We start from the raw sequence: 15,396 nt of genomic DNA, 5'->3' as shown, positions 1-15,396 counted from the left end.
TTTTGGTCAAGCGCACCCGAAGAACTTTTCCAAAGTGTTCTATGATTGACTAAATTAAAATATTATCGGTTTTTTGTTTTCCCTCCTGTGGAAAGGGGATCAAATGCTGACTTGCACCATCGGCCAATAAATCATTTGCCCATGCTTGCACTGGCCAAAGGTACAAATGCGTACTCCCCTATTTATTCCTGCATATATTAGGTAGAAAGCATGTTTTCTTAGTTGATAGAATCTCCACGAGGCAGTAACTTATTTCGAATCTAGGGTACGGGGTTTATACTATTTTTGGTCAAGCGCACCCGAAGAACTTTTCCAAAGTGTTCTATGATTGACTAAATTAAAATATTATCGGTTTTTTGTTTTCCCTCCTGTGGAAAGGGGATCAAATGCTGACTTGCACCATCGGCCAATAAATCATTTGCCCATGCTTGCACTGGCCAAAGCTACAAATGCTTACTCCCCTATTTATTCCTGCATATATTAGGTTGAAAGCATGTTTTCTTAGTTGATAGAATCTCTATCACATACAAATTGATGTTTGGTATAATATTTTCAAAAACATTTCTATAGGGACTTGGCAGTACTACGTCACAGTTTTTTTTCAATAGCTTTTATTATGGGAGAAAAATGTTCAAGTTGCAATGTGTGGGATCTTATTCAAATTAGAGACTTAGTTTTATGTCTGTTTACTAAGGGCTTTAAGGTCTGGGGTTACTATAGCTTTAGAAGAACACAAAATGAGAACTGGTTAGTCTGGTTTCACGCCATTGCTAATGTTAGACTTATGGTAATTTCTCTAGTTATAAGATATTTTTATAAAAAATAATTTTTGCATTCAGTTATGCTTGGAATTTATTTTTTTAAAGCATAAAATATTACAAAACATAATTTGACAAATTGAGAAACAATGTTGATCAATGTGTAAATTTCCTCCCTTTCTTACTAACTGGAACTGGCTTGTAAACTACACCTTTGTGCTTTTTATTAGGAGGTCCGTCTTTGTTGTACCCTGCTCTTTTACGCGCCCTTAATGCTTTGGAAACTCCAAGCCCCAACTCAACACTAGGTGGTACAAGAAAACCGAATGACTTCGCTACTGTAATCAAGTCCAGAGTGTTAACATCAAATACATTCTTTAAATGATGCGAGTCATATGCTCTTACATAGGCTTTATATGCTTCTTTTGCTGACATATTTAGAAAATAGTTCTTTCCAATTAGCTTTTCAAGTTGTGGCTGTACATTTGCGACTTTACTCCACGAAAATTCAAATTCTTGCAATGGTACTTTGGCTTGCTTCAAGTAACGCAAGAATCCAATTTCTTCCGGTCTAAGAATCAATAAGGCATGACCAGTACCACCTTCACCTCTTGCTGTCCTACCAACTCGATGTATGTATTCTTTTGGATCGTCTGGAGGGTCAAACTGTACAATCCAGTCTACTTGTGGAATATCCAATCCTCTCGCTGCTACATCTGTGCAAAGCAAAATCCCAGTGTCTGCTTTACAAAACTGGAAAAACGTTGTGGTTCGTTTTGTTTGTTTTTGTTTTCCATGTATGCTCATAACTGGCAAATCAATGTAATTAAGCAACTCATTGTGAAACTTTACTGACATGCATGAACTAAAGAAAACGATAACCTTCTTCTTTCTATTCTTCTTAAGGAAGGTGAATAAAATAAGGAAACGTTTATCAGATGGGCACACGACATATCCTTGTTCTAAACCTTCAACAGTAGCTACAGTAGGTGTATCAGACATGGCTTCCTCCGTTCCCACAAATAGGGGTTCCTGTTTTAAGGCTACTTTGACAAGATCTTCTGTTTTCTTGGTTAATGTTGCACTGAACAACATGGTTTGCCTCTTCTTAGGAAGCAAACGGATTATTTGCTTCATTTCTTCTTCAAATCCAATATCTAATATTCTATCAGCTTCATCAATAATAAGACATTGCAAATTTTTGTACAGAAACTGAGATGTGTTTTGAAGATGATCAAGAAGTCTTCCAGGTGTAGCTACAAGAATATTCACCCCTTTGCTTAATTTTTCCGCTTCAGCTTGTCTATGAGTACCTCCCATTATGAGGCCATATGTATGATAATGAAACTGGAGTAACTCTTTCATTACACCAAAAATTTGCATGGCCAACTCCCGAGTTGGTGATATTATTATCACACCTGTACCATTTCGAGGCATAAACTTTAATTTATATATCAATTCAATGGCTGGTATTAAAAAGGCTAACGTCTTCCCACTTCCAGTTTTAGCTGCAGCTACTATATCTCTACCTTCAAGCAACCGCGTAATGGTTTTAGCTTGAATTTCAGTCATTTTTGTAAATCCCATCTCTTTTATTCCTTTTAAAGTTAAATCCGAAACTTTATCGGTCAAAGATGAAAATAAAGTACTGTTTACTTCGTTTCCCACATCATCAATTTCAACCGAACCAGAATCCAAGCCTTGGTTTTCAACCTCATCGTTCGCTTCTTCTATGTCTTTCTTCCTCAGTTCTTGAAGTTTTGCCTCCTTCTTTTTAAGTTTTCGAAGTAGAATTTTATCTTGCATATCGGAAGTAATCTTTAAATTTCACAAATACTTAAATATATTACTAAAAATTAGTCATATCACGATAACACGTGTTGAACAGAATGAACACCATCTAACATCGCATTTGGGAGGCTACTTATTTCATAATAACACTTATGGTGTCAGTCATACGCCTTACACACCAAAGCAGTTATCAGACACGGTTAAATTAAAATTATAGGAAAGTGGGCTCTAGAAAATATTCCAAACAAAAATTTATTTCTAATTACCTATCCTTTTTTCGATGTCGATTGAAAACCTGAACAAATGATAACTAGTCAATTTTTACTCTATTAGCTGTAGCTGTTACTGAATTTTCAATGCACTATACAAGAGCAAATGTCAAAAGAAATGTTGAGTATTACACTTTAAAAATAAAAGGCTCAATCTGACTGCATGGATTAATCAATTATTCCATGTTGACTGCAAGTACAAGGAAAATATGTAAAAGAGTAGAGCGAGTCACTGTGTCTGCCTCACCACTGTCACTTAGTCAGCGTCCAAAAACTGCCGCTTTAAAGAAATAGGAATAACTCTTTGCGGTTTTTGCATTCGTGTTAGTTTTATTTCTGTCATCTGTTAACAATTCCTTTTACCGTGCTTTTAATTTTCATTTCGTTGATTCGCTTGCTCTTATAAAAAGTTGTAAGTTTTTAAAAAATTTCTTGTTTTGCTGTGGTGTGTAAGGTTTCATAGTCAACACCAGTCTGTTTCGTTTTCTACGAAATCGCTGCAGTTTCCGGCACCAGATTATCTTTTGAAATTCATATTGCAAAAAAAATTAGCGTGTATCTCTTTGTTCAGCCAGAGACTAGATTCAACAGAGTAAAATTTCGGTTATCATTGTTTTACTATAATCAATTTAATTTCCACGTAAAAGCACCATGAGTAAGGCACATCCTCCAGAATTGAAAAAGTAAGTATTAAAGGCGCCATATGAAATTGACTTAAGCTCAGAATTACAGAATATGTGCTCACCATAGGTTGATATATTACATTATTCTCAAAATCTCAACCTGTTAAAAGACGTTCGCATTAGCTATCTATTATAAGTGGTTAAATACATTTTTGATAAACATAAATTTCTAATAATAATCCTAAGTCTGTGGGCGTGCAAATGGCTTATTAGCTACTATTAAAGCAACTTTTTGGGGAATTAATCCCCCCACCCCCATGCTCAGTAAATTCTTTGAATTTGCTTGTCAAATCTGGAATCCTCATAAGCCTCAAGATATAAAATTGCTTGGTTGATGATGTTCAAGCTTGTGCTTCTCGAATCCCCTATCAACTTCGCTATCTACCTCGTGCCAAACTACTTTCCACACTTAATTGGGCTCCCCTTTTGGTCCGCCATTCATTCCTTGATTTGACAAGTTTGTTCAAAATTTTATAATAATATAATAATTTTATGTGACTCAAAGCAACTCTTATTTTCAATATTCGGATAATGCCAAAGGAGGTACAGGGTCATTCTAGAAAGCTGTTTTAAAATTTTTTAATAAAGATACCTTGGGTCAGTCTTTTATCAGGAGATTCATTCCACTTGGGAACGCTTTACCTGAAAAGCTTGTCTCCCTTAGGTCCATTTCTCATTTAAAAATTCAGTTAAGAAACAACTAGGCCTCTCATCTTAAACTTAGCTTTTATATACTTGTTTCTCCCGCCCCCCCCCCTTTATAATATTTATTACTATATGAATTGCTGTTTTTGCGAGCTCTCCTGTTACCTCCCTGTTTTCCACTTTGGCTACTTCACTTAATATAATTATTAATTTATCAAAATTTTACTATAAACTGTAATATTATTTAATTTCCAAGCACTATTTTCAAGTTACATTATGCTTATACCTTTCCTAACTTTTGACTGATTGACCATACAATCTCAGAGCTGTTAAGGCTATCTAGCCCTAGCTCTTGAATAACTAGGAACAAAAAAAGCTCTTGTTGCCTCCCTGTATTCCACTTTGGCTACATAATTTAATATAATTATTAATTTAGCAAAATTTTACTTGTACCTTCTCTAAATTGACTGATTGACTATACAATCTCAGAGCTGTTAAGGCTACCTAGTCCTCTTACACAAGAAAAAAAAATCAAAGTTCATTAAATAAAAAAAACTTAATTTTTCTTTCCTGGAATCAACAATATGAAATATTGAGTAAGCTAACAGATTTTATAAAAATTGTCATTAGTGCCAAGTAAAAAGTGCCCAAATGAATGGGCCTTCTAAAATCTTACCTAGTTAAATAAAAATTTACTCTAATGCCTCGAATAAGACTGGTGACAACCTAGGCACTGCCTCCCTTTTACTACTTCAGTCAGCCAACACTACTTGTAGGCCTAACAATAATAAAATTAACGTAATTTTTAAAAAGTATTCTGTTAATCGGACGTGTTATTTCAACGCTATTATTATTTCTATGCATCACAGAAACAATATATAGCATATTTGAACATATATTACTGGAGGTTCTATTTTTACATTTAACGATAATAAGAAAGACCCCAAAATCTTGTACATGTAAAATAGAGCCATTAAAATTAAATAAAACTCATGTAGCCAAACTTAAAGCGATTACAACTGCCAGTATTTCTAATTCTGGCAACTGCGTTCTTTGGCTTTTGACCTTTTTGGCATTGTTGATAAAATAATTTCTTAAATTGTTGGGGTCATCTGTAAAGAACACGGTGGAGGTTTTATTATCTTTAAGATACTCATATTTTTAAAAATCCTATCAATTTGTTTTAAATACTAAAAGTTGTAATGAAGGATATATTTTAATTTATCATTTATATTTTTAGGTACATGGACAAGAAATTATCACGTAAGTTTCTTGGTGTTGGTGTTCGTATAAACAGTGAGAAGTATTCGCTCGCTTAATGTCTAGAGCATAAAGTAGAATACATTTCTCAAGTCTTCCCCTTCCCAATTGTTCTCAACTGGTTTTGCCATTATGATTAAATCAAGATCTTAGAAAAGGTTCTCTGACAAGACTTCTCTGTTTGTTATTACACACTAAACTGTAAAAGGGTTTGACAAATAAATGGTTCTAAGAGTTTTGAGGTATTTTTGAAAGCCTTTTAGAAATATTACACTTAGCTGTAATATTGTCATGGAAATGGTAACCGGGAAAATATGAGATTTTGAGTTCCAGGGAATTACGGCTGATTCTGGGTTATTTTTAGTTAATCTGGCATCGGGACAGTAACGATGGTTCAATTTCACTTAAAGCCAGTTGAGGTTTTTCACGCACAGAGCATGCTTGATCAAAAAGCTATTGAAATTAGTTAAGGAATTAGATACCACTACTCTTTAGAATTATTAGGCACTTTTTCATTGGAGCCAGTTTGATTTTATTTTAATAACAGTTTGTTTCAGTCTCAGAATTATTGTGCAATTTGTTGTTTAATGTACCTAATTAGTTAGCTTGTGAAAAATACTTTCATAAACAAAGCCAGTGTTTCTAATAGTAAATTTTAGATCCAATGCCATGAAATGTATTTATCACAAATTATAGGTTAGGTTTACTTAAATTTTTTTGACATTGCATAAAAAATGGTGACAGTTTCTCAGGTGTAATTACGTGGCAGCCCCAAAAACTAACAGCAACTCGTGTATAGTTGTCACCAGTCTGGTGTGTTTGTGCCAACAAAATTATGGGGCTAATACATCTCTTGTGGTCTTGCTTCCTGGGAATAGCTGTAACCCTTAGCCACATTATATAACAGATTACTAGCAGAAAAATAAGTGTGGAGATAATAAGATGTTTCATACTTATGGATGTTATGTTACTTATAATTTTAATAAGCATTAAAATGTATATATTGATCAGGAAAATATTGTCTATGTTTCAACCCTAATATTTTTGGCTGTACAAATACGTTCCTTTTCTCAAGATTAAAATCCCAATGAACCCCTAACTTGAATTTTTTTTATCATTTAGTAGCCAGGGTTAGTTAGGGTTCTTGTACGAAGACTGTCTAAAATTAGTTGATTTTTAATATTTGTATGTACTTTTAATTTAATTTGCAGTTATTTTATTGCAGTAAAACTTAATGGAGCCAGACTCGTGACAGGCATATTGAGAGGATTCGATCCTTTCATGAACCTCGTAATGGATGAAGCGATTGAAGAGACTAAAAATGGAGAAAAAACCAATATTGGAATGATTGTAAGTTTACTGCTAGTATATTATAATACTTCGGGTAAGCTTTTAGTCACTTTAGCAAGTTCTTAAAACATTAAAACGTGTTTGTCGACTTTCCCCGTCCCATAAAAAATTGTAGAGCTTAACGGTAATAGTAAGCTGTTGGCCCACATGGCGTATAGGGCTTGCCACCACCCTCCTACGCATTTAACCCAGCCACCAGTTTAAAGGCATTAAAATTAGTTCGGTGCCTTGGGCATTAGCCTAGCTGATTATTATTATTAAGTTATTATCAGGATTATTAGATCACTGTTCTTTTTTTGTTAAATCATATAAAGCTGTTAGATTAAAGAATTATCCACTAAATGCATTCACTTAATTAGATTTAGAATTAACATTAAGTTATTTATTTCCAGGTTGTTAGAGGAAACAGCATTGTCCTCCTTGAGTCACTAGATCGCATAGGATGAAACTGGTCCACTTATCATCAATTCAATTTTTGTATATAAAATTGTACCATTTGTAATGTCATCTTGTCACGGCAGATATTTTCTGTTTTTCACAATCCCATACTTTTAAGGCAAATAAAGTTTATATGACACAGTTTTCTTGTGAATTTAAAATAACAATAAGCACTATAAAATAAAACTAACTTACTTGGCAGTATCTTGGGTGATTAGTCTGGACATAAGTGTATAATATTGGTCATAAGTGTGACACCAACTATTCTACACTTGCAAAAGTTTTACTGAGAGCTATTCACAAGACAGACTGCATTATGGGCTACATCACGGTTTTACGTCCCCTCGCTCCCGCGTCACGTAGCCGTTGACAGCAGCTCGCCTGGGGAGATTTTCTTCTTGTGATGATGTCACTTTGTTATTAGCTCTCAGTAAATATTCCAAAAAGTGACAAACTTATTAAACAATATTATAGACTTATGGTCTGGATTATTTTTATTATTATTATTATTATTGGCTTTTTTAGAAGTTTAATGTAAATTCCCTTTTGCGTGGGAAGTATGAAAGCTTAGTGAAGTCAAATAACGATAGCCCTACTGTGGTATTATATTATTATGGCAGATGAGTACTGATTTTTTTATACCCAATATTGCACGATGCTCTATTCACATCGTACGATTTTGTTGAGTGGAGATCGCACTGTTGTAGATTCAAATCATGGTGCTGACTAGACTAGATTTTTAATTTTTGTGATAAACACCAGCTATAATCTACACAATTTTAAATAGTTATAATTTTCAGTTTTCTCTAGTGACCACTTTTCTTTCTATGCAACAAAAACTCAATGCATTAGAAAAAATTTCCTGTACGACTAAAATGTGCAATAGGAGATATCATCACTGTGGCGAAAAAAAGCAAGTTCATGATTTCTAAACATAACAAGTATAGGATCTTTTATACTTTCCCTTCAAGGGGATTTATTTTAGACTTGCGCTATTTTTAATTATATTTTAAAATTTGACATACAATCAAGACAGCCAACATTACTATTGTGCAAGAAAAACCCAAAAACAACTAGGCCTAACAAAGGTTCAAAAATTGGTCATCTGATTATTGGTAGCTGCTTCCACACGTGTTGGATGTAGAATTATTCATCATGCATATCAGAAACTTTGCTTGCCTTCCTATCTCCTGGGCGAATAATTAACAAACTACAGCATCTATTGACGGATTTTGAAATGACGTTTTAGCGTGCGACACTACAGGTACATGTCTTGGGCACACAGCCTTCTTTGCGTGCTTTTTTGACCATAGAGGTATTTTCATGCGCAAAATGAATTTTAAAAGCCATCAATTGTAGACGCTGATTATGTACCAATTTGAGTGGAGGTGTTTTAATCTATTACCATTACTGAATCTTCAAAAGCTAAAAACCAGTCCATTACAGAAGATCCTAGCGATAAAGACTAAAAACAGTTGTTCACTTAATGCCACTTTTTTTTTATTGATTTTGCACTCTTTCAATAATGCAATTTTAGTTTCAACTTGACTCAAATTCAGAGTTCCAACAACGTCCCTAGAATATCTTAATGTTACTATTTTTTGTTAATGTCCCTTAGCTAACCAGCAGAAAATACCAAATATTTCAGTTCAGAGTAATATTAAAAAATTGTCAATGCTGAGGCCAATCGATACATAATAGCCATCTTAATAATAATTAAAAGCAGTGAGTCAGAAAATTTCTCACCTAAAAATAATTCTGGTTAGTGAAACTAATAGATTAATTTTAATAATTTACTTATTTGAATAGCTCGCACAATAATTGAAAAGTGTGAAAATTATAATATAGGATATTATTCCCCTTCATAAATAAATACACAGTTAAATATAAAAAGATTTTTATTTAGAAAGATTAACACATTTAATTGTATTTGTCTTTTTCATGCACAAACGTTTTTCACTCGCAAGTTAATGAAAACCAAACAAATGCAACTAAGAATTAAATGTTGTCAAAAAAGAATTTTTTTTTTACTGAGAATGAATATCTAATTTTCTCATAAGAGAGGTAAATGACAAAATAAAACATTGTGTGTTTCAACATGTCAGAAGACGAAGTTTTATGGAACCAATGAGATACCAGGCCAATTTCGCTGACTGGTGGACCATTAGTTAGATTGGGAGGATGATAAAAAACATTAATATGTATAAATACATTCTTTCTGTTACATTATCTATTTTTTAATAAATTATTATTTTGAAACCATTTCATCACTAATGTCAAAATAATATTAAATATTAAACATGAATTTGCGAGTCATAACGGAATTTTTTTAAATTGGTGCAAAATCGCTCATATCAGGAATCCGTTATGAATTCCTGCACATATCTAAAACATTTTTCCAATTAAAATTTTTAATTTTCAATGGCCCATTTTTGAAATTAAAACCTTTTTTTAAACTTGACGTTGGGAGAACAAAAATTCTGGCTCTGCACAGTTTAGAGTTTTACCCCACTCTGATAAGAAATGTATCAACACATTTTCCATAGCAAAAAAGTTGAGGAAATTACAACACACATATAATTCTTCATATTATAAATTTGAGCTATTTGTTTTTAGCTTCTAGAACCACATTTTTCGTTGCGCAATTTTACAAGATGCATGGGTATAAATATTTAGGAGATAAATGAGCGAAACTTTCAATGCAAATTTTTCCTAGGCCTACTAATTGTAAACTAGAATTCCTAGATAAATTATACATTTTTCTGCTAGGGGTGTCTTCAAAAATCAGTATTCAATTACTTGTACATTTTTTTAAATAGCATTTCAGGCTTTTGTTAGTTTTACCCACAAGTTTGGAAATATCACAATATTAATTTGAAAAATGGTTTTTTTACAAAAAGATCAGTGTTGAATTCACACTTTTGTAAGAATATCAAAAATTATAGTTATTATATAACTGCAAATTTGTACTTGCTTATTTAAAAATAATTAATTTTGTAATTATTAATTCTTCTGAGATCATTTAAACCAATTAAATTGGTTTCTGTAATATCCTGATAAAACAACTCATTTTCATTATTAGATAACTGTATATTTCTACATGCTGATTGAAAAATAAAATTTAGTAATTATTTATTCCTCTTATATGTCATTCGAACTAATTGAATTGTTTTCTGAAATCTGATGAAAGTTGTCTCCATTTTCATAGGGTGCAGTTTTTGCAAAAAAATATATCCAACTATTTTTGTAAAATTGTAAAAAGATGTAAAGATTTAGTACAAATGTTGGAAGAGTAATTTGCACGTTATTTCCAGTGACGTATTAAATTTTACAAAATACCTCTCAAATTATACACAATGATTATGTTTGAGAATACGAGTAGTACTGTCTGCAGTGCAAGTTTAAATCATGAACAGTAATTCAAGTGTTTTAGCTAAATGTTTACAAAAGTCAACATATTTAAAAAAAATTTATTGAACCTATTTCCTTCAATAAATTTATCTTTCAGTTGCTTCTTCATAAATTATCTTCGTGAAAGAAAGAACTAAGAGATTTTATCTTCCTAAGGATTGTTTCATTATCATCTGCAACATATGTTTTTGGAAGTTCCATGCAACTTACTCTTTAATTTTTTATCATCAGCTAGGATCAATACTCACAAATAAAAAGATATTGGAATAATTAAACAAGAGGCTGACATTACATATGCCAATCCAGGGAAAAAATCCAACGATCCATTGTAGATTAATGTAAAAACCACAGGGCCAAATAATGGTGGTATACTTTCAAATAAAGCTAAAACTGAAAATATTTTCCCTATCCGAAAGAAATAAAACAAATCAGAAAATTACACGAAGAATGCTTTGGCCTAGTAGTCCCAATACTTATTTTCATATTTCTAAATAGAAATTTTCACCTTAAATTTTAACTCTGTATATAGATAGCCATCACCCCTTTAAACCTAACCAAATGTTGCAATATCCATGTAACCCAAAACAAAAGCCAGCGTTATTCTTTTTATAAAGTTTCCAGTTGCAACTCTTAAATTCAGTTAAGTAATTCACTTTAACGAATTCTCACCCCTATATGCCGAGATGTTAATGACATGTAATTTAGTGCGGTATGGTGGCTCTACTATTAAACAGAACAGGCATATATACATTTTTGTCAGAGCTACAGAATAACAAACTTTTTAATTTTTTTTTAAAAGAACTGTTATTTTACAAAAAGAAATTGTTAAAAAGAAATTTGTAATTGCAAACCTATTTCTTCATTCAGCACCAGTTTCGATAAGCGAGATCTAACAGCTATTCCAGTCTGAGCTCCAAACAATCCAGTTGTTCCAGCTATATTAGATAAAATTAAAACAAATAGCATTATCTATTTAACCCTCCCAGATTGGCTCTGAATTCTTCTCTGACATAATTGATCTGCTCACAAGCACTCTTGAGATTGCTAGAAACAGATCTACAGAATCAAGATTGTTCTCAGAGCAGGTTTTAACGCGTTACATATCGCTCAGAACAACTTTTTAGTGTGTTCTTTTTCAGTGAAAGAATAAAATTACTTAAATCTTTGTAACACATTACTAATACCATCCCCAAAAAGAAATAAAATATATTAGTAATTAATTAATGTGATGGTCTTGTATTTTATTTAAATAAGAATTAGTATTATTAATGCAATAACCCTGGATAAAGTCTTCAAGCTTCGTTTGTAATAAATTTTCACAGCCAATTTAATTTATCATCAAGTGGAATGTCTGGCTATGTCACTGTTACAGTACGTAAACTGTAAAGTTTATAAGGCGAAATATCTCATATGAAAAAGGTAGTCGTCCTCGGCTCCTTTTTACAGGAAGTTAAATAAAAGCATGTCCTAATATTTTAAATAAGAAAAGTATTGAACACCAAAACCGAACCGTTCGCAATACTATCCCCCAACAAACCTCCTCTGACTGCTAGGTGAGTGCTTACCAATCCGCCAGCCAACTTCACATGAACTAGCCAAACTAGAACTTTTCAAGAAAAGTACCTGATTTAAAAGTAAAATTTTTAACTAATTCATGTGAAAAAAATTATTTTCTGAACTAGAAAAGCAAACTCTTTATAGCAGTTGGAGCTAAGGGAACATGAATGTTTTGAAAATTGTAATTGTAATTGCGGAAGCAGTTATTCAATTTCAAATCTCCATTTGAAACTTATGTACTTCAGTATATTACAATAGCAATTTTTAAAGTCTAATTTTTAGCAGAATCTTCTTTGAAATAACCACCTTCCAATAAGCTAAGATGACTGTCTGTTAGATAGAGGACTCCTACAAAACAATCACCAGCACTTCTAGTGGTAAAAATATGAATTTCGTTGATGCATCATTGAATCTCCTACTTTAAACTCCCTTTAATGTATTATTTCTTTAATATTTGAAATGTTTACCCAAATAGTACATCCATTCAGTTGTGGCAAAAGCACGGATGAGTTCTTGAGAGGCTAAAGATAAAGCTCCAATTATTGCCAAAACTGCATCGTGCATTTTAAGAACTTTGCTAAAAACAGGAACGGAAACTAATACAGCTGTACCCTGTACTACACTAATTATCATTGTGACTAAGGAATAATTGTAGTTGTCCCATGAATACATTTTGAGGGCAAACATGAACTGGACAGTTATGGTTCCTAGGAAAGACAAATATTATTTTATAATAAATAATGGTACATTAAGTAAAAATTTGTAATGCTTGAAGTAAGGGAATTTTCCAATCGATACAGTTATGAAATCTAGTATGAGAATCAGTGGTATAAATAGTGCCCCCACAACTGAATGAAGGGGGTCAACACTTGCCCCTTATAAATGCCACTGATTAGGGGTGGCTCCTAAAACGGTTTCAAGGGGGGGGGGGAGAGACCTTACCTACCCCACTGATGATAAAGTTAATTTATCTTATCAAACCCCAATATAAAGTTTTGTCAATAACGTCAAAAAACCTTTTTTAAATTTCTTTAAAATTTTTAAATTTTTTGGATCAGTTCTGGATTTTTTTCTGAATTTCTTCCTCTTCATCGCTTGATATCCTTTTATAGGTAATTGTAAAATTTAGCAATATTCACATATTTCTATTGAGATTCTGTTTTTGTATATGAATTAATTGTGTTTTATAGATTGTTGCCTAAATTACAAATTTGGGTATCAGAGTAAATTATTTTCACATTTGAAATTTTGGAAAAAAATTTAAAAAAAAACCAAATTAATATTCTTTTTCCTTCAAAATGAGCTATAGAACGCATTTCAATCAACGGAACCAAATTTTATAAAAATATGAAACTTGTTATAGTTTCAAGTTGATTTGACCAAAAAGACTAAATTTTTTTTATTTTAGCAGCCACCACTGAAAATTATGAGTATCATATGTGTATCAACTTGTTACACAGCTATTTGTCTAGACTCATGGACTACAGAAGGTTCAACTTATTTTAAACAACATTTTCCTTAATAGCTACCACTTACTTCAAGCATTTCGATCTAAAAAATATACATACCCATAAAAGACATATTAACGAGAAAATTTGTAACGAATATAAGCCAAATTTCTAATCTTATGTTGTTCGTTCTTTGTTGACAACACGTTTTAATATTATCCTTTAAGTGATTCAAAGTAAAAAGTGCCTGACATGTATTTTCAGTAGGTCTCTCATGATCTGGTTCTTCAAACAATACTAATATTACAATTAAACCTAATCCTAAAACTGCAGCTGATGTTATAAAAACTGGTGTTGCACCGCTAAATTTAAAGATTACTCCACCAATAGCTATTCCTAATGGTCCAGCAAATGTGTACGCTATATTTATAAAATTAAATCTAAGGGCTCGGTTTTTAGAATCTGAGATATTTGAAATATATGAATAACAAGATGTCAGTATAACCATTGAGCCACCGAAACAACCTCCTGGAATAGCAGGTAGTAACATATAAAACAGGGGGGCATCAAAGTATTTAGAATTTAAAATTATGCCAACAACTTCTACTAAAGATCCAATAACAGCAATCACAATAGGTAACTTTCGTCCATAAACATCAGACCAAGACCCAAGATAAATTGTTGTCAATATGGAAGGTAAAGTACTGATTAATGAATAATACATATTATATTTGGTTGTCATTCGTTCAACATCATTTTCAACTGCTTTGAAATTGCTTAAATTTTCGCACACTGAAATGTTATTTTGCAATTCATTTTCACAAGATTTATCTTTCAAGAGATTTTGGAAAGTTGATGTTCGACATTGTTGTGAAAATATGTATAGGCAGCAAAATATTTCAATAACAATTTTTTTTAAAAATCTAAGTCTTCTTAATGATATAGCCATTTTTTTAAATTAATATCATTAAATAATTACTTCAGATGAAAAAGTTAGACCAAACTCACTAAAGGATGAATGTGGGCGGTAGGGTTACATAACAGAAGCACAAGTTTCTAAATAAATAATAAGTTTTTTATTTAGATACAAATATAGAATTGATGATTGATCTAATAATCTTTTTTTTTATATACCAGTAAATTAATTTCAGCGTTGCCAATTTCTGTTTCCTGAAACTCAAATTATCGTACCAGAACCAAAAATATTTCCTTTTCAGAAAAAGATTATCATACGCCTGAAAACTGGCGGTATATTTGAATTTTGTGTGAAATATTGACGGTTAAAATTGTGAAATCAAAATTTTTAATAACACTTAAAATTCGACCGATTGTAAATTTATGTTTGAAAGTTAAAGTTTTAACTATTTTTCACTTTTCAGTCAATTCAAAAAATTATTGAAAAATGCGTACTATTCACGACCGAAAACTATCGCTTCGCCCCCTTTGGTTCGCCAATCAAACCTAGATAGCTTAGTAGCGGCTAAAGCTCTGCCCTACATTTCAGAAACGCATTATCTCCAAAAAGCTGTTTTCGAGAAAAATCGCTTTTTGTGATTTCAATAAAAAATAATAAAATTAAACTAGAGATAGAAATGAGGAAATTAATTGATTTGGGGTATTTTTAACGAGGATTCCGAATATGACATTACCAATGACTTAAATTACTTGAATGTTTGAATAATGCGACATAATGCGTTTTGAACGTCCCCAAAAGAACAAAATACTGCGCAGAAACGCATTATAAACAGACTTGTAAATAGTGTATATTTTTAAGAGAGTCCACTCA

The 15,396-nt window shown here is 32.1% G+C and overlaps 3 protein-coding genes across 3 annotated transcripts; 1 reads left to right on the top strand and 2 right to left on the bottom strand.

The window, feature by feature from the left end:
* Positions 1–834: 834 nt before the first annotated feature.
* LOC149934341 (putative ATP-dependent RNA helicase pitchoune) lies at positions 835–2,660 on the bottom strand. The gene has a single exon (XM_090181394.1). The coding sequence runs from the start codon at positions 2,562–2,564 to the stop codon at positions 915–917; it is 1,650 nt and encodes a 549-aa protein (XP_090037520.1). The 5' UTR covers positions 2,565–2,660; the 3' UTR covers positions 835–914.
* Positions 2,661–3,364: 704 nt separating this feature from the next.
* SNRPG (small nuclear ribonucleoprotein G) lies at positions 3,365–7,338 on the top strand. Its single transcript, XM_090181395.1, has 4 exons — positions 3,365–3,501; positions 5,387–5,409; positions 6,632–6,756; positions 7,149–7,338. Exons 1-4 carry the CDS (start codon positions 3,470–3,472, stop codon positions 7,200–7,202), a joined length of 234 nt encoding a protein of 77 aa, XP_090037521.1. The 5' UTR covers positions 3,365–3,469; the 3' UTR covers positions 7,203–7,338.
* A 1,819-nt stretch (positions 7,339–9,157) lies between these two features.
* On the bottom strand, positions 9,158–14,597 carry LOC149934339 (putative peptidoglycan muropeptide transporter SLC46). Its single transcript, XM_090154043.1, has 5 exons — positions 13,731–14,597; positions 12,630–12,869; positions 11,457–11,540; positions 10,854–11,010; positions 9,158–10,432 (listed from the first exon to the last, which is right to left on the bottom strand). Exons 1-5 carry the CDS (start codon positions 14,557–14,559, stop codon positions 10,336–10,338), a joined length of 1,407 nt encoding a protein of 468 aa, XP_090010169.1. The 5' UTR covers positions 14,560–14,597; the 3' UTR covers positions 9,158–10,335.
* Between the last annotated feature and the right edge of the window lie 799 nt (positions 14,598–15,396).

Source organism: Leiobunum rupestre, chromosome 7 (genome assembly GCF_980474605.1).
Source record: "Leiobunum rupestre chromosome 7, qqLeiRupe1.1.hap1, whole genome shotgun sequence".
NCBI lineage: Eukaryota > Metazoa > Arthropoda > Arachnida > Opiliones > Sclerosomatidae > Leiobunum > Leiobunum rupestre.
The sequence above is the reverse complement of the archived record's forward strand: the minus strand, read 5'-3'. Positions and strand labels throughout refer to the sequence as shown.